This window comes from Podarcis raffonei, chromosome 12, assembly GCF_027172205.1.
Source record: "Podarcis raffonei isolate rPodRaf1 chromosome 12, rPodRaf1.pri, whole genome shotgun sequence".
In the NCBI taxonomy this organism is placed as follows: Eukaryota; Metazoa; Chordata; class Lepidosauria; order Squamata; family Lacertidae; genus Podarcis; species Podarcis raffonei.
Genome location: NC_070613.1, coordinates 1,817,883 through 1,835,568, shown reverse-complemented (window position 1 = coordinate 1,835,568; position 17,686 = coordinate 1,817,883). Strand labels below are relative to the sequence as shown.

At 52.4% G+C, this 17,686-nt stretch overlaps 1 protein-coding gene across 1 annotated transcript; it reads left to right on the top strand.

The window, feature by feature from the left end:
- Positions 1-895: 895 nt before the first annotated feature.
- ZNF775 (zinc finger protein 775) lies at positions 896-8,068 on the top strand. Its single transcript, XM_053410311.1, has 3 exons — positions 896-979; positions 4,208-4,309; positions 4,761-8,068. The coding sequence occupies exons 2-3, from the start codon at positions 4,228-4,230 to the stop codon at positions 6,329-6,331; spliced, it is 1,653 nt and encodes a 550-aa protein (XP_053266286.1). The 5' UTR covers positions 896-979; positions 4,208-4,227; the 3' UTR covers positions 6,332-8,068.
- The last annotated feature ends 9,618 nt before the right edge of the window (positions 8,069-17,686 follow it).

Sequence of the window (17,686 nt, the reverse complement as noted above, 5' to 3'; positions counted from 1 at the left end):
ATGCAGACCCCTCACTCTTGGAGGTCTGGCGGAAGGGAGTCCAGCCCCGTTGGTCCAGAAGGGCCCTAGCTCAGTGGCAGAGAGCATCTGTTTGCGAGGCAGAAGGTCCCAGGTCCGATCCCTGGGAGAGAGTCCTGCCTGGACCCCGGAGAGATGCTGCCAGCCAGTGCAGACTCCATTGCTCTCCAGGCTTGAGTCCCCAGATGTGGTTGGAGTAAAACTCCCACTGCTCTGACCATTGGTCATGCTGGCTGGGGACGATGGGGATTTCAGTCCCACAACACCTGGGGCCCCAAGGTTCAAGGACGCAGGCGTGCAGACAGCATTTGGGGGGTTTCTAAACAGAGCTCGGGGGTGCCTGTCAGATATTCCTTAGTTGTGATTCCAGCATTGCAGCGGGTCAGACTAGATGACCCTTGGGGGTCCCAACTTCACAATTCTATTTTTTAAAGTTATTAAATATAATATTAAAAGTTATTAAAAGTTATTTTTAAAAAGTTATTAAAAATAATAACAACAATCTATATCTATCTATCTATCTATCTATCTATCTATCTATCTATCTATCTATTACACCTTTTCTTTTCGCGATTCTGCTCCTTCTATTCAGTTTCACTTTCCGCTGGACGCGCAGGGGTTAAGCCTTGACCTGCGGAGGAGGGGCGGAGCGAGCTGCACCAGCCACCTTCCTATTGGCCCTCCCTTTCTCCAATGGCGCCGGCTCGGCTGCGCGCCGCAGCCAATCGCAGGCGCCGCTTCGTGCTCCCTGCGCGCCGGCGTCCTTTCTCTTCTCTCGCTTCTGCGCGAAGTCTTTCCTCCGCGGTCCCGCCTCCCGCCGGGGGATGAGATTGGCAGGCGCCGCGGCCAATCATTGCACCGGAGCTTCTTAAGGTGGCATTGCATTCTCTTGGCCAGTGCAAACAGAGGAGCCAGCTGGTTGCAGAAGGCGGGGATTGGCTGGCAGAGCCCAAGTCACCAGGTAGGAGCATTTTTTTGGGGTGCTGGCATGCTCAGCGCTGCAGATCCACTGGATCCCAGCAGGATCCCGGGATCTGTTGGGGGGGATCCAAGCAGAAAGCTCCCGGAGCCTTTTGCTGGCTGCATGGAGGGAGTCTGCCATGCCCAGGCGCGCAGCCGAGCCAAGCGGGTGCTCTCGGCCTTTGGCTCCCGAGTCCTCCGGCGACTTCCTTTGGTTTGGGCATTTGCAGATTCGCAGCAGCTGCCAGATCCAGGAGGGGCATCCTCCTGCCCGGGCTCAGCTGGCACCGATGAGTGTGGGCTGCCTGCCTGTGCAGGAGGCGGAGGAGGTCGTGCCCAGCTGGCAGCAGCCTACAGAGTCAGACCGTATGGGTCCACCTAGCTCAGGGCCGCCTCCTCTGACCGGCAGCATTTCAGGCAGGGGAGTCTACACCCCACCCAGCCTTGACATACTATTAGAAATTCGAACTCAGAACCTTCTGCATGCTAAGCAACTGCTACCACCAACCTTCCCTAATAAGAATGTAATGTAATGTAATAATATAGGAAGCAGCCTTATGCAGAGCCATATCATTCCTCCGCTGAGTTCAGTATTGTCAGCACTGACTGGCAGCAGCGCCGGAGCTTCATGCAGGATGCTGTGTATCTGCCACAAATTAAAAAGGCCCTGCCCAAAGCAGATTGTCCTTAGAGCTGGAAAACGGTGGAGGTGTCCTCTTGCTCGCGCTGTCAGCTTTTCTGGCCCAGGACCTTAGTTGCTCTGACAGCCATCAATTCAGCCGCTCAAGCCATTCTTTCCCCTTGTTTCTTCTCCGCAGTGGTGGAGAAAAAAAATCTCGCTCCTTGTGGCTGCCCCAGGGGGATTTTGAGCCAGGCTGCTAAGAGTCTATATGGGAGTGATGTCTTGGGTACAGATTAAGGGAAGTCGCATCCCCGCTCTCTTCTGCCTTCGAGTCCTGTGTCTCGTTCTGGGTACCACAGTTTAAGGATGGTTTGGACAAGCTGGGAGGTGTGCAGAGGAGGGAGACCAAGACGATCAAGACGTAAGAGGAACGTTTGAAGGAGCTGAGGATGTTTATCTTGGAAGAGGAGACGGAGAGGAGATACGAGAGCCACCTGCCAATATCTGGAAAATGTAGCAAGCTTGTTTTCTCCTGTTCCAGAGGGTAGGACTCGAACCTGTGGAGGTTTCTAAGCAGAGGTTGGGTGGCCATCTGTCAGGGATGCTTTAGCTGAGATTTCTGCCTTGCAGGGCGTTGGACTAGATTGACCCTTGGGGTCCTTTCCAACTCTATAGTAGTAGTAATAATAATAATAATAATAATAATAATAATAATAATAATAATAATTTATTTATACCCCACCCTTCTGGCTGGGTTTCCCCAGCCACTCTGGGTGGCTTCCAACAAAGTATTAAAATACAGTGGTCTGTTAAACATTATATATGATTATATATGATGCATATTTTGCCTGTGGTTATAGAGGTACCTCATGGGGGTTGCCATTTCCCCTCCCTAGATGGAGGCGCTGTGACTTCGGACAGTTGCAGGACAAGGAGGACTCGAACAGGTGGAGCTTTCTCCATGCTGGGGGGACGTGCACCTGTTGTGCTTGACAGCTGGCCAGATTTTATTTTAGTTTATCTTGCTGCCTTGGTCACTTGCAGAGGTGGAGGGTGCAGATACGGCTGTCGTTGTGCCAGCATTGGGCACTAAGGTCCACAAAGGGTCTCTCCAGCTACGATTCCTGGCCCAGAGGTGGTTGCTGGACCTTTAATTTTATATATATATATATATATTGATTCCATTTTATCGATATAACCCAAATAACAAAATAGAACTTTATGGGATAAACAAATGAAAACCAAACCACAACCAAGCCAGGGCTGTCATGGGATGTTACATTCACAAGAAGAAGTTATAAAGCTGGTTACCTGGATATTTGCAATGATATGCGGGCAGGTGAGTGGAAGATACCGTCATGGGAAATGAGAGAGAACAAGAGATGGGGCACACCTGACATAAAAACATGAAACTTTAAAAGTGATCTTTAGAGACAAAAGGAGCACCAAGAAGAAAAGGCTCTGTCTTACACCAAGAAAAGAAATTCATCCAATTTGATGTTGCTTATTCCAAATTTCTTGAGAGATTTGTGGAAGAGAAAATGCATTTACCTTCCTTCAATAAAATCCCACCAAACAGAGACAAAAGAAGTTACCTTTGTTTTGCCTTTCAAAAAAAATAGGGGTACCACCAGGTAAGTTTTTCATGTAATGCAATTTTCCACATCTTATTGCACCATTAGTGAGTTGTTGAAATCAGGCAATGTTTTCCATCTTTGGGGTAATCGAGAGACTCCTGTTCCTTTTAACATTAGGATCATAAGGAAAGGAATTGAAACTAAAACTGCCAATATAGTAATGCTGTTAAACATATCTGTGGTGTGGCTGCAATGGGAGCACTGGGTACGGTTCTGGTTGCCTCGCCTCAAAAATGATGTTATAGAGTTGGGAAAGTGTTCAGGAAAGGGCAAAGGAATAGATCAAGGGGATGGAGCGACTCTCTGGTGAGGAAAGGGTGCGGCGTTTGGTTTGAGTTTAGGGGAAAGGTGAGGAAGAGTCGACATACTAGAAGTTTGTAAAATTACTCCTGGCAAGGAGAAAGTGGAGAGAGAAAAGGGAGGGGGAAGGATGTCAATTTTTGAAATGTCAAATTGATTGTAAAACTAATGAAATGTATAAATTTGAAAAGTATAAATAAAAAACTAAAAAAGAGAGAAAAGTTTTTCTCCCTCTCTCATAACACTAGAAGTCATGGACATACAGTGGAGCTGAATGTTGGAAGATTCAGAACATAGAAATGGAAGCACTTATTCATGCACTGCATTGTTAAACTGTGGAACTCCTTGCCACAGGACACAATGATGGCAACCAGCCAGGATAGCTTTAAAAGAGGATTGGACAAGTTCATGGGGGAGAATTTGCTATGAGAGCTGATGTGGTCCATCCAATGAACAGGCCTATATTTAACGTCCTCTTCCTCATCGTACTTGGCCATTCCGGGTTTCAAAGCCCAGCATCCTGGACCTCCTGCCTCCTGGGGGAGGACGGTGGCTGGCTGCTCGAAATCCTCCTTGGCTCATGATGTTCTGCGGTTGCTTCTCCCGACCGCGCAAGAGACGGTGGGCTGCCTCTTCCTCCCAAATTAATGGCTGTTCCTGTGTTTTCCAGGCTTCCCAGAGCCAGGAAGGATGGAGGAAAGGAGAGAGATTGGTGGCCTCCTGCGTAAGAGAGATTCTGGAGAAAACGAAGCGTCCCAGAACGTCAGCTCAGGTTTGTGTTGTCCTCCGAGATGTGGGGAGCTGCTATGCCCAGCGGGGAGGCAAGTTACCCATTTTATTTGGGGTCACGCTCCCTCTGAAGGAGCAAGTGCATAGCTTGGAGGTTCTCCTGGGCACACCTGTCTCTAGAAACCCAAGTACTGTTTTTGGGGGACAGGGGGCGGGCTGGTGTGGAGGACTCCCTGGTCCTGAATGGGGCAACTGTGCCCCTGAAGGACCAGGTGCGCAGCCTGGGAGTCATTCTGGACTCACAGCTGTCCATGGAGGTGCAGGTCAGTTATGTGTCCAGGGCAGCTGTCTACCAGCTCCATCTGGTACGCAGGAATGAGACCCTCCCTTTTCTAATTATTCCTCTTTTTTTTTATTCCTTTTTATTTTATTTTTATTCCTTCGAAATGACAACCACCAACCTCTGGCTCTGTTATTTCCCTTTTGTCTTCCAGAAGTCCTCTGCACGACCAGATATACCGAAGAGGGAAGTTGTCCAGAAAAAGAGGCCAAGAAACCAAACGGAACCACCGACACGAAGCGGGCAGTGAAAGGCGCCATTTTCCAGTGCGCCAGCCGGAGAAGGAGTTTCCCTCGATGGCACAGACTGGCCGTGAGGAACCAGAAGATGCCCCCAGCGGAGGAGGAGGAAGAAGACGACCCCAACTCCGGAGGAAGCAGGGGCTTGTGCACCTATGGCGCAGGAAGAGCGGACTTGGCGGGTGAAGAGCTGCGCAGCGCTGTCCGAGTTGGGGAGGGCAAAGCGACCCAGAGAACGGGCGCCGCGGAGGGAGACTTCACCTGCGGGGAGTGTGGGATAGGCTTTGCCTGGCGGTCATCGCTGAACACCCACCAGCGCACCCACACCGGGGGGAAGCCCTTTGGGTGCCAGGCGTGCGGGAGGCGCTTCAGCCAGAAGCAGCACCTTGCCAAGCACCAGCGGACCCACTTCCGGGCGCGGCCAAGCCCAAGCGCCTGCCCCGAGTGCCAGCGGAGCTTCAGCAACAAGGCGGTGCTGCGCCTCCACCGACGGATCCACGCCTGCCAACGTCGGCTGGTTTTCCAGGAGCTGAAGGAGGCCTACCGGGAGACGGTGGCCAGGCAGCGGGAGGAGGCGCGGGCCAGCCTGGGCTGGGCGCCAGCGCGGCCCACAGGGCGCCGTCGGGGGGTGAAGAAGTTCATCTGCAGCGAGTGCGGCAAAGGCTTCACCTGGTGGTCCTCGCTCAGCATCCACCAGCGCATCCACACAGGCGAGAAGCCCTTCCCGTGTGCCCAGTGCGGGAAGAGCTTCACCCAGAAGCCCAACCTCCTGCGCCACCTCCGGTACCACAGCGGCGAGAGGCCTCACGCCTGCGCCGAGTGCGGAAAAGGCTTCACCCAGAAGCAGCACCTGCTCAAGCACCAGCGGACCCACGCGGCGGAGAAGGGTTTCCAGTGCCACACCTGCGGGCACACCTTCCCCACCAAGGGGAGCCTCACGGGGCACCAGAGGGATGGCCACGCGGGATCCGAGGCCCTGGCGGAGCGGGAGAGCTTGGAGGCGGTGGTGGAATCGCTGATGGCCGGAGGGCAGGGCCTTTTCCGCCCCGCTGAGGTCTCTGGGCAGCAGGGCGACGACGGGCAGCCGGTCTTGATCGTCGAGCCGGGGACTCGGCCGCTGGCTCTGTCGCAGACGAAGAAGGGGGTCTTCTGGAAGCCTGAGCTGCCCAAGCCCCCCGCCCCGGAACAGAAGCAGTACATCTGCAACGAGTGCGGGAAAGGCTTCGTGTCGTGGTCGGCTCTCACCATCCACCGCCGGATCCACACCGGCGAGAGGCCTTACCAGTGTGGCGAGTGCGAGAAGCGCTTCAGCCAGAAGCCAAACCTGGTCCGGCACCAGCGCTACCACACGGGGGAGAAGCCCTACCCCTGCGCTGAGTGCGGGAAGCGTTTCGTCCAAAAGCACCACCTCGCTAAGCATCAGCGGGTGCACAGGAAGGGCGCCCCGCAAGGGCCGGCACCCGCTCTGAAGGTGGAGGCGCGGTAGGGACCGCCGGCTTGGCGGGTCGTTGCCAAAACTTGACTTTCTTGCAGGCCAGGACAAAGAGTGTGCGTGTGCGTTTGTGTGTGTCTGTCCGTCCGTCCATCTGTCCATTCTGCTTAACTGTAATCTTCTATTTTGCGTTTGTGGTTTGCAAGAGTGTGGTCTTGCTGCGGGATCTGCTGCGCCAATGCTGTACCACAGGGGTCAGCAAACTTTTTCAGCCGGGGGCCGGTCCACCGCCCCTCAGACCTTGTGGGGGGCCGGACTATATTTTGGAAAAAATAATGAAGGAATTCCTATGCTCACAAATAACCCAGAGATGCATTTTAAATAAAAGGATACATTCTACTCGTGTAAAAACACCAGGCAGGCCCCACAAATAACCCAGAAATAAAAGGACACATTCTACTCATGTGAAAACACACTGATTCCCGGACCATCCGTGGGCCGGATTTAGAAGGCGATTGGGCCAGATCTGGCCCCCGGCCTTAGGTTGCCTCCCCATCCTGCGTTGGGATACCAGGTCTGGGTAAAGGGCAACAACATGGACTCAGCTGCTGCTCCTTTGCAGGTTTCCCCACCCCAGACTTAGGTCAAGAGCGTGTCCTTTGCATAAGGGCTCCCAAATAGTAGTCACAACATTAAGGAGCCTGAGCGTGGTCCAAAAGATTTGGACTACAACTCCCATCAGCTTCCAGGTGTGTTGAGCTGTGTCAGTTAATGGGAGTTGTACTCCCACACATCTGGAGGGTGGCCATTCGTGGTTGGCGCAAAGGAGAAGCGTTGTATGAGGATGGGCAGGGCCTTCCTGGTGTTGGGACCTCAGGGGTTGTGCCTGATGCAGAATGGATATGGTGTTGCTCAGTGTCCTTTGCTGGGTGGTCAGAACAGGTCAAAAGAAGTTTCCTGGCTGATGTGTGAGGTGTGAACTTATTTCCTGGTGAGCTTGTCCACATATCCCTGAACTTAACTGAAGTATGGAGGGGACAGCCACCTCATACCAGGCACCAGGGCACTGCATGTGACCAACCATGTCAAATATAGCTCACCAGGAGCTGGGTAACCTCTTTTTTGCCATTTTTCTGCAACTGCGAAAATAAGGTAGTTGTCGAAAGTGTTGTGATCCATTCTGGCTGGGCTACATTCAGTGTAGCACAACCTTCAGCAACCTGGTGCCCTCTGAGGTATCTTGGACTACAACTCCCATCAGCCCCCAGCCAGCACAGCATGATGGGAGTTGTAGTCCAAAGCATTTAGTAGGGAACCAAGCGGCGAAAGACGGAAAGGCTATTAAAAGTTTCTTTTTAAAACTTGCCTCTTGCATCCTTTCTGCATCCAGCAAAAGTTCGGAGTTAGCTCATGACCTGGTGCTCCTAGTTTCTAACAGACTCCAAACTTTGCCCGGCTCCTCTCATCGCTGACCCCACAGAGACCCCCTTCTGGAAGGAAGCAAGGTTTCTTCCGAACCTTAGGGCAGAGTCTTTGGTGCCCATTGAGCGTTAAATTTCTAAAGATTGGAAAGAAATCTTAACAACTTGCTCGTTTCAGACCCGCGGAGAGGACCGACGTTCTTCCAAAGGGCAGATCCACTCCTGCTCATTCAGACATAACCCCTTCATTCTGTCATGTGTGAATCCGTGCCTCAAGTGCATTTACCGCAGGGAGACCATTGGTCACTTGAGAGCGGGGCCTTTCCTTGGGGGGGGGGTGGAGATTCCATTAAAACATCTGTGAAATGTGCCTCTGTTTCTCCTGCTGCTTTTACGCCCCCACCCCCCGATCTCTGAGAGCTGAGAGACCCCCGGGGTTCTGAGCCCAAGGTTCAGTTTCCTTGGAAGGTCAGCAGAGACAGCGATGTCTTCAGGGTATATGGTTTTATTTACACATATATACAACCTGAGCATAGGACGCAGGTGATCTTGCTTCTCTGTTAGTCGCGGGTGTGCCACATTACACCTCCCATCATCATTTAGCAGCGAGGTTAGACTTTGCAGAGGGTTAGACTAGATGCCCCTGGGGGGTCCCAACTGCCATTCTATGATTCCGCCCCTATGCTTGCTGAGGCTGATGGGAGTTGTAGTTCAGCGGCGACTGGAGGGCCCAAGGCTTGCCACTCTTGCCTTGGGTAGCAGGGAAAGTGCAGCACATTTTAAAAAACATCTGAAGGCAGCCCTGTTTAGGGAAGTTTTTAATGTTTGATGATTTATCGCTTCCTCCTCCTCCTCCTCCTCCTCCTCCTCCTCCTCCTCCTCCTCCTCCTTCTTCTTCTCCTTCTGTTGGGAGCTGCCCAGTGTGGCTGGGGAAACCCAGCCAGATGGGCGGGGTATAAGTTAATAATAATAATAATAATAATATACACCTTCCCAGAGGTCTTCCATCTCATCTATAATCCCTTGTCATTTGGGCCCCTCTAAGCTGCATAGACCAAAAAAAACCACCTTGATTTTCCTTTTCAAAAAACCTCTGAAGTCTCCCTGATTGTGGGCGACTGTGTGGAGACATAGCTTGGGCTGGCATGCAAGGACGATGGTCTGGATTCCTCCCCCGATTGGCATGTCCAAAGGCCAACCCCGCAGGCGTGGTATTGGGGCTCCCGTCTTCTGTGTTCGTGGCCGCCAGTTCCTGGACCAGATCCACAAGGGTAGGGCACCTGCTGCCCGCTGATGCCAGAGAGCGGCTGGGGAGCCCACAGGCAGGACTGACATTTAGGATCCACGTTAATAAGACTAGATTGGGGTTTCTCAAATGTGGGTCTCCGGCTGTTTCGGGACTACAGTTCCCATCGTCCCTGACCCACTGGTCCTGCTAGCTAGGGATGGTGGGAGTTGTAGTCCCAAAACAGCCAGGGACCCAAGTTTGGGAAACTGTGGACTAGATTCAGGATCGGTGGGGAGCTGAGCCAGAACCTTGGCTTTCTAGGGCCACATTTGCACCATGCAATCTAGATCGATTGATTATTGCATTTATAGGCCACCGTTTTTCTCCAAGGAACTCAACATGGTCCGCACGGTTCTCCATGTCCTCATTTAACAAGCCTGCAAGGGAGGCAAGAGGTTGAGAGACAGTGCCTGGCCCCTAAAGTCACACCCAGCGAGCTTTCTGGCCAAGTGGGGATTCGTACCCGGGGCTCTCCCAGGTCACAGCCTGGCACTCTAGCCACTACACCACCCTGCCTCTCAAATAGACACTTATTTACTGAACAAAATGAAAAACCTGCCTCATTGGAATAAAACCCTGAAAGCAGTTAGCGGGCAGGTAGCCAGGGAGGGAGGGAAGAGAGAAACATAAAAATTATCTGCAAAATATTTTTAAAGTAAGTGATTGAGATGATTGCAATCAACTGGAAGACCAGGCAAACTTGGCCCTCCAGCTGTTTTGGGACTACCGTTCCCATCATCCCTGACCACTGGTCCTGTTAGCTAGGGATGATGGGAGTTGTAGTCCCAAAACAGCTGGAGGGCCAAGTTTGCCTATGCCTGTGTAGGACAAAGCAGGGTTTTTTTTATAAAAAAAATGTCAAGAGGTAGTAAACCCTGCTTGCGGACACATGTGCTAAACCCTGTCTGTGGTGCCCACCCCTTTCCCCAAATGATGAGACGAGACCTGAGTATGGGTTCAAATTGGCCACAACTTTATTGAGCTTCAGACTTGGGCAATTTGGCACAGGCCTTGGCAGGTAACCCTCTCAGCCCGCGTGGCTGAGAATATGCAGGCAGATGAGGTCCAGTGAGAGGGGACTGCAAAGCGCAAACTTAGACAGCCTGCCCTTCCACCAACCTCGTCCGGGGAGTTTGACCTACATGCCGCCGCTCTAGGGCCAGGGAGTCCTGGTTTTGCCCTTTAACAGGCCCTGCAAGCGCCGCCGCATGGGGGGGGGGAGCATGAATGCATCCCCCCAACTTGATGTTGGACTAAAGGATACCTTGCCAAGGCCTAAACTGCCAAAGTTGTGATAAGGCAAAACCTGACAATGCAGGGAAAATTCGTTCCCGATTCTGAATACAGCAACCATTTTACGACCGCAACAGCGCCCGCTGACCTTGATTGCAAAATATTAGCCTGTAAGGAAAGAATCATTAACTTGAAGACCGCTGACCTAGGATGAATTTATGGAGGCAAGAAATTATTAATTTGAGGGAGGGGGGGTGGGTGATCCTGGAAGGAAGAACAGCAAAAGATGCTTGGCCAACGGAGTCAGCCTCTTTTCTTGGCCAGCTGTCCATTGTCCTCCCTGGCTGAGGGCAGGTCAAAGGCCGGCTCAAGCAGGTGGGTGGCACCTGTCCAGGTGAGCCCCGCTTTGTGCCCCAAACCCCGCCCACCTGTGGGGAAGGGAGGGCGGATAATAACTTCTGCAGGACAAACGCAGTCTTTCAAAACCTGCATTGCATATGCTAATGGATGGCATCCTTTGCATATTTTAATAAATCCTCGGTTGCAGCGAGGACTTTATAAATCAGTGTTGTTTATAAATCTGTGTGAAGAGCCCTGGGCGTTGGCTCTGGCCTGGAAGGCAAGTTCCAAATTCTGAGCGTAAATTGGTTGGCAAGCAAGTCAGCTCCGCCTGAGAGCTGCTGCTGCAGTCCCTGGGTCCCCGGGGGATGAGGGATCCAGGCCCCACGAAATGGAGGAAGGTGAGCAGGAGGAGGAGGAGGAAGAATCACCTGGTGGGGTATCAGATCCTTTGCCCTGTGGGATTCCCAGCATAGGAGAGTGTCCTGGAGGTGGACAAATAACCCTCCAGCAGGTAACCCGGCCAGAATGATGGCTCTGCTGGGCCCTCCCCCCTCGGAGGCAGCAAACGCTTCTGGGTACCAGTTTTGGAAGCCACAGGTGGGGAGAGATGCTCTGGTGCTCGCATCCTATTTTCAGGTTTCCCCTAATGGGCACCTGGTCAGTCACTGTGAAAAGAGGATGCTGGACTCAATGGGCCATTGATCCAAGAGGTTCTTCATAGAATCGTAGAGTTGGAAGGGACCCCAGGGTCATCTAGTCCAACCCCCTGCAAGGCAGGAATATGCAGCTGCCCCATATGGGGATCAAACCTGCAACCTTGGCCTTCTCAGCACAGCGCTCCAACCAATGGAGCTACCAGGCTCAAGTCTCACATTCTTATGGGCTGAAGGGTAAGAACACTGCTGCTCTGGGTGGGAGTGGGCAGGGGCAGGGGGGGCCAGGGAAGACCCCGCTGGCTCCTTCCTGACCTAGAATGGCTTCAGGAGAAGGGCTGTGGCTCAGGGAAGGAGCATTGGCAGTTCCTGGCTTCCTGTCTCTCTCTTTTATTTTTTATTTCCTATTGATACAGCAAGAAAAGAAGAGAAAACACAAATACCAAATTACACACAGGAATAACCATAGACACATAATTTTCTTAACAAACGATAAAACATAAATTGGTCTTAACACTAAAGACCCCACCTCCCGTCTATTCCATATTTCGATTTCATATTACTTATTGCCAATACACACTTCTATCATAATTAAACTTTTTCTTAATATGTCTTAATTCTTATATCTACCTTGCAACTATTACTGAAGTTCCTCGAACGCTGCAACAGAGTTTAAACTACTATATTTATATTTCAAATATTCTTCGAAAACCTTCGATCCGCAGTGGCATCTCCCTTGAAGTCCAGTTGTGGTCAGAGGTACAAAAGGAGGCTGTCTGGCTACCCAGGAAGAAGGGCCAAGCTGTTGATCTTTATTGGTCTCCTGCAACAGAAGAAGCTATTTTATTTTTATGCTTTTTAAATATGCAGCTGCTGGGAGAGATCATCAGGGGGTTTGGGCTGGGTGTTCATCAGTATGCGGATGACACCCAGCTCTACCTCTCCTTTAAATCAGAACCACTGAAGGCGGTGAAGGTCCTGTGTGAGTGCCTGGAGGCGGTCAGAGGACGGACGGCGGCTAACAGATTGAGGTGGAATCCTGACAAGACAGAAGTACTGTTTTTTGGAGGACAGGGGGCAGGCAGGTAGGGGGAATCTCTGGTCCTGAGTGGGGTAACTGTGCCCCTGAAGGACCAGCTGCGCAGCCTGGGAGTCATTTTGGACTCACAGCTGTCCATGGAGGAGCAGGTCAGTTCTGTGTCCAGGGCGGCTGCCTGCCAGCTCCATCTGGTACGCAGGATGAGACCCTACCTGCCCACAGACTGTCTCTCCAGAGTGGTGCATGCTCTGGTTATCTCCCACTTGGACTACTGCAATGCACTCTACGTGGGGCTACCTTTGAAGGTGACCCAGAAACTACAACTAATACAGAATGCGGTTGCCAAGACCACATAACAATGGTCCTGAAAGACCTACATTGGCTCCCAGTATGTTTCTGAGCACAATTCAAAGTGTTGGTGCTGACCTTTAAAGCCCTAAACGGCCTCAAAAGCCCAGTAGACCTGAAGGAGCGTCTCCACCCCCATCATTCAGCCTGGACACTGAGGTCCAGCTCCGATGGGCCTTCTGGCTTTTCCCCCACTGTGAGAACCCAAGTTACAGGGAACCAGGAAGAGGGCCTTCTCCGTGGTGGCACCCACCCTGTGGAACGCCATCCCATCAGATGTCAAGGAAATAAACCAACTATCTGACTTTTGGAAGACATCTGAAGGCAGCCCTGGTTAGGGAAGCTTTTAATGTTTGATTCTATTTTTAATATTCTGCTGGGAACCGTCCAGATGGGCGGGGTATAAGTAATAATTTATTATTATTATTTATTTCTGCCTTGCAGTGGGTTGGTCTAGATGACCCTAGGGGGTCCCTTCCAGCTCTGCGATTCTAGAATCTTCCATTCAGCTCCGTTGGATGTGCATGAGCTCTGGTGCAATGAGAAAGGGAGTTAAACCTTTTCTCGTTTCTCGCCTCATTTTTTAAACTCCCGAAATGTTCCAGCCTTTCTTCATTGGGGAGCTGCTCCTTAATCCTCTGGCTTGCCCTTTCCTGCACATTTTTAATCTCCACCGTTTATTTTCGCCCGCCAGTGTGTTTCCAGCCCAGATCTCCTGTTGCCACAGGCTCAGGCAATGCCTGCCTTGTCTTCCTCTTTCCCACGGCTGGGGGGGGGGGCGTTCAGGAGCTGTATCCCAAAACTGCTGAAGTGCAACAGGTTGGCCAACGCTGCCTCCGTGAGAATCCCAATTAGTAGGGAATTAAGAAAACCTTGTGAAATATTGGCAGCCGGTCTCTTGGGAACAACTCACATCAACGCAGCGTTGGCTGCCAGCCTGAGCAGTGTGGAAAAGAGCTTGGACCTGTTGTAAACAAACATCTGCCCTTGTTCCCTTATGGGGTGTCCAAGAGACCATATAGAGTCCTTATGTAGGTTCCCTATCGGTAGGAGAAAATAACAGGCCAAGCAGAGAATATTGAGACTCAAAGCAGCTCGTAAGCCTGATCTTTGTTGATCTGTTGCAACAGGGTGCTCCCCTCACACGCAGGAAAGGAGGAGGACCTCGAACAATGGCGTGCAAGCCCTTATATAGACATTTTAAATTCCCTCCCCTGAAGCTCAAGCCCACCCCTCCATACATCATACCTACATCACAGAAAAGGTGGTCTACAGCAGAAATCTGAGTGCGTTGTTTATCTCATCTGACAGATTACCTGTTAATGCTCACTTGATTGGATACCCTGGGGAGCCTGGCCAGTCTTTTGTAATGATAAATACTTAGTTCCTGAGCCAGGTCACAGGCTCACCCTATTCATACACAGACATACCCTTAAGACAGGATTTGTGAAGGAAAAGACAATGGGGAGGCTTTTCCATTTCCCTTTGACTTTGCAGAGAAAACATTTGGTCAGTTTGGGAATCAAAAATGGTTTCAGGTCAGTCTTCCTGAGCTGATCTATGTACGTGCTTGGTTGGTACATTTATGAACATTTATGATATATTTATAGGGCGAGATGGTTGAACAGTGTTCTCGAAGCTACAAACATGAGCCTGACCAAACTGTGGGGGGCAGTGGAAGATAGGAGTGCCTGGCGTGCTCTGGTCCAGGGGGTCACGAAGAGTCGGACACGACTAAACGACTAAACAACAACAACATTATATATCTAAGACTTTAAAATTCTTATCACAGACCAATGCATGAAGCCCAATGAGGCTGGTGCATAGTTAAACTGCGGAACTCCCTCCCACAGGATTAGGCAAATTCATGGAGGAGGAGAGGGCTGTTGATGGCTACTCTCTACGATGGCTCTACCCTGCTTCCACGGTTGGAGGCAGCAATGCTTTTGAATCCCAGTTGCTGGAAACCAGGAGAAGGGTGCTGCTCTTGCGCTTGAATCCTGCTCACAGGTTTTGCACGGGCATCTGGTTGGCCACTGTGAGAACAGGATGCTGGACAAGATTGGGCCCCCTTTGGCCTGATCCCGCAGGCTCTCCTTACACACCAATCTCTGAGCGGTGGAAGATTCCAGGGGTTCCCGGCACTCCCCCACGGTTTGTGTTTCCTTTTGGGAATGAGGGATAGGGGAGACTGTGGTGTTTCTAAGATTTATAGTATACGTATATACACAACCTAAGCCTACGATGGAGGGGTTCACAGAATTAACACCCCAAGAAGGCCTTGCTTCTCCCATGGCCACAGCCTTGGATCCCAGCAGAAATCAGGCATGGCTTTTTCTCTGCCTTTCTGGCCTCCAGCTTCTAGCTCACAGTTCAACTCTCAACTCTTCCCTTTTGTCTTTCTAACTAACCCAGAAAGGGAGCCCACCTGTTTGTCCTCTGGCACAGAGCTGCACCCTTTGTTTCCTTAAGGACTTAAGTACTTAGAAGGCCATTAGCAGCCTGGCCTGGCCATCCCAGCAACTGGATCCAGGAATGAGAAGGGGAAGTGTTTGGCATCCCTCTGTCTCGAGAGACAATGGAGTGCGCCTCCAGGGGTGAAGTCAGATTGCTGCATTAGCAGCCTGGAGGTGACCTCTCAGGGGTGCAGGCCTGGGCAGTGTGTCTGGAGGTCCTGGGCTGCCCAGACAACAAGACCCCCCTCTTGGCCTCGCTGATGGGGTCCAAAGGAAAGCAGAGCAAGATGTTTGGAACCAGCTTGGCTGCGGAAATTGCTGGAAGGAGGCGTACAAGGTGCCATCCCACCATCTTGGGAGTCCAGATTTGTGTATGGTTTACTCTTTTCCCCTCTCCTAAAGATGTCCCACAAGGCAGCAGAGGTTTCTCCTTCTCCTAGTTGGGCTCCCTTCCCTCTACACAGGCATGGCCAAACTCGGCCCTCCAGATGTTTTGGGACTACAACTCCCATCACCCCTAGCTAACAGGACCAGTGGTCAGGGGTGATGGGAATTGTTGTCCCAAAACATCTGGAGGGGCAAGATTGGCCATGCCCACGTCTACAATAAGTGCAGAAACCGCCTTCTTGACTGTTGGACCAATGCTTGGTCTCGTCCACGCCGTCCGCCGGAGTCTGTCTTCACAGACAGGGAAAGCCCCAAACTCACTGAGGCTTTGAGACCCTTGGCTACCCTCACTTGGTCTAGCCCTGGCATAGGCCAACTCGGCCCTCCAGATGTTTTGAGACTACAACTCCCATCATCCCTCACCAGTGGTCCTGTTAGCTAGGGATGATGGGAGTTGTAGTCCCAAAACATCTGGAGGGCCGAGTTGGCCTATGCCTGGTCTAGCCAGCCAGTCGAAGCCATTCCTGGGATGGGCCGCTGTCTCATGCACAGAGCATCTGGGAGCCACGGGCGGGAATGACGGTTGGGGAACAAACCATCCCAGAAGGAGCATGACCCAGAGGTACGACCCCTCCCCTAACACCCCATTCAGCCTAATCCCCCCCTCCCCACAAATGGAAGGATTCTAGAAGGGACCCCATGAGTCATCTAGTCCAACCCCCGTACAATGCAGGCATCTCAGCTAAAGCACCCATAACAGATGGCCCCCCACCCACTCAGTGGTGACCCCGGGGGCCAGTCTCTGCCCTTCTCTCGGCCCCACCGACCTCACGGTGTCCTTATGGGAATTAAAGGAGGACTAGGGAGAAGAAGATAAGCCACAGCGAGGGGAACAGTGAGAAATAAATGCAACAAACAGGCAGACAAAGACTTTATTTTGTCTGTCTGGAGAAGGAGCGAGGTCGTTGGCGAAATGCTGCTGGGAAGATGCTGTTTTTCCTCTGCTTCTGGCATCACCCTGAGCGAGGGGCCCAGTCCTTCTCCCGCTTGCCAAGGCCACCCTCCCCAGAGCCAAGGCTTCGGATCAGCAGCCCCGGCTCACGTGACGGCGCTGCACCCTGGCAGAGCCTGCAGATGGCAGGGAGGGGGGCGGTGTGCCGAATCTGCTCCCTTGTGTCAAGGACAAGGACAAAACACTTCGCCTAGTCGCACACAGGAAGGTTTCCGCTCGGATTTGAAGCCTTAAACAGAACATACGCTTCGTTGGAGAGGAAGCGGCTGTAGCCCAAGGCCACCCAGCGAGCTTCGTGGCCAGCTGGGGATTCGAACCCTGGTCCCTGCCACGTCCTAGTCCAACACTCCAAACCAGGGGTAGGCAACCTAAGGCCCAAGGGCCGGATGCGGCCAAATCACCTCCTCAATCCGGCCCACAGATGGTCTGGGAATCAGCGTGTTTTTACATGAGTAGAATGTGTCCTTATATTTAAAATGCATCTCTGGGTTATTTGTGGGGCAGAGGAATTCGTTCATTCCCACCACCCCAAAAAATATAGTTGCTGACCCCTGCTCTAACCCTTACCCCACACTGCCTGGCTCTGACTTGCAGATCGCTGTATCCTACAAAGCCTCAATAGGGCACTGCAGCGGGTGGGTGGGATAGATGTTTGGGGTGCCAGTTCCAAGGCTACAATCCTATAGCCTTGTGGGGCATTGAGGACACCCCCAGTTCCTTGGGGGGGCTCCTGGGCCGTAACTCAGTGGTAGAGCCTTGCAAGCAGAAGGTGCAAACCTCAGCATCTCCTGGTAGGCTAGGCTAGTGGTCTGACTTGATGCAAAGCCTTAATCGCTCAACCCTTTCTTCGGGATCATGAGGACTAGAATATTTAGGGGACTGGGGCAGAGCTGACCGCCCAACCCTTGGCGAGCCACTGCTGCCGCTGCCGGTCCGTGTGGCACCACTGAGCTCTATTGGCACCGCGGCTGGGCGTCAGGCATCTCGGCGCGCTCCTCCGGGCGCAGCGCAGCAGAGGAAAGCGGCGCGGGGAGGGCAGAGCTCTTGCCAGAAGCCGCCGCGGCTTCTCCCGCAGCTGCAGGAAGTGGCACCTCCCCGAGGCTGCGGTTGCAGTTGCTGCCGCCGCCGCCGCCTGCCTGCCTGGGATGTCTTGCAAGCAACCTCGCGCGGCGGGGCCGTTGCTGGGAGAAGCCGAGGAGGAGCGCGGAGCTGCTGCTGCAAAAGGTACGT

Excerpts from the sequence above, each read along its gene's own strand:
- ZNF775 (XM_053410311.1), top strand. The coding sequence starts at position 4,228 with ATGGAGGAAAGGAGAGAGATTGGTGGCCTCCTGCGTAAGAGAGATTCT. Across the intron at positions 4,310-4,760 it reads GTCCCAGAACGTCAGCTCAG|AAGTCCTCTGCACGACCAGA; the intron begins GTTTGTGTTGTC and ends TTTGTCTTCCAG.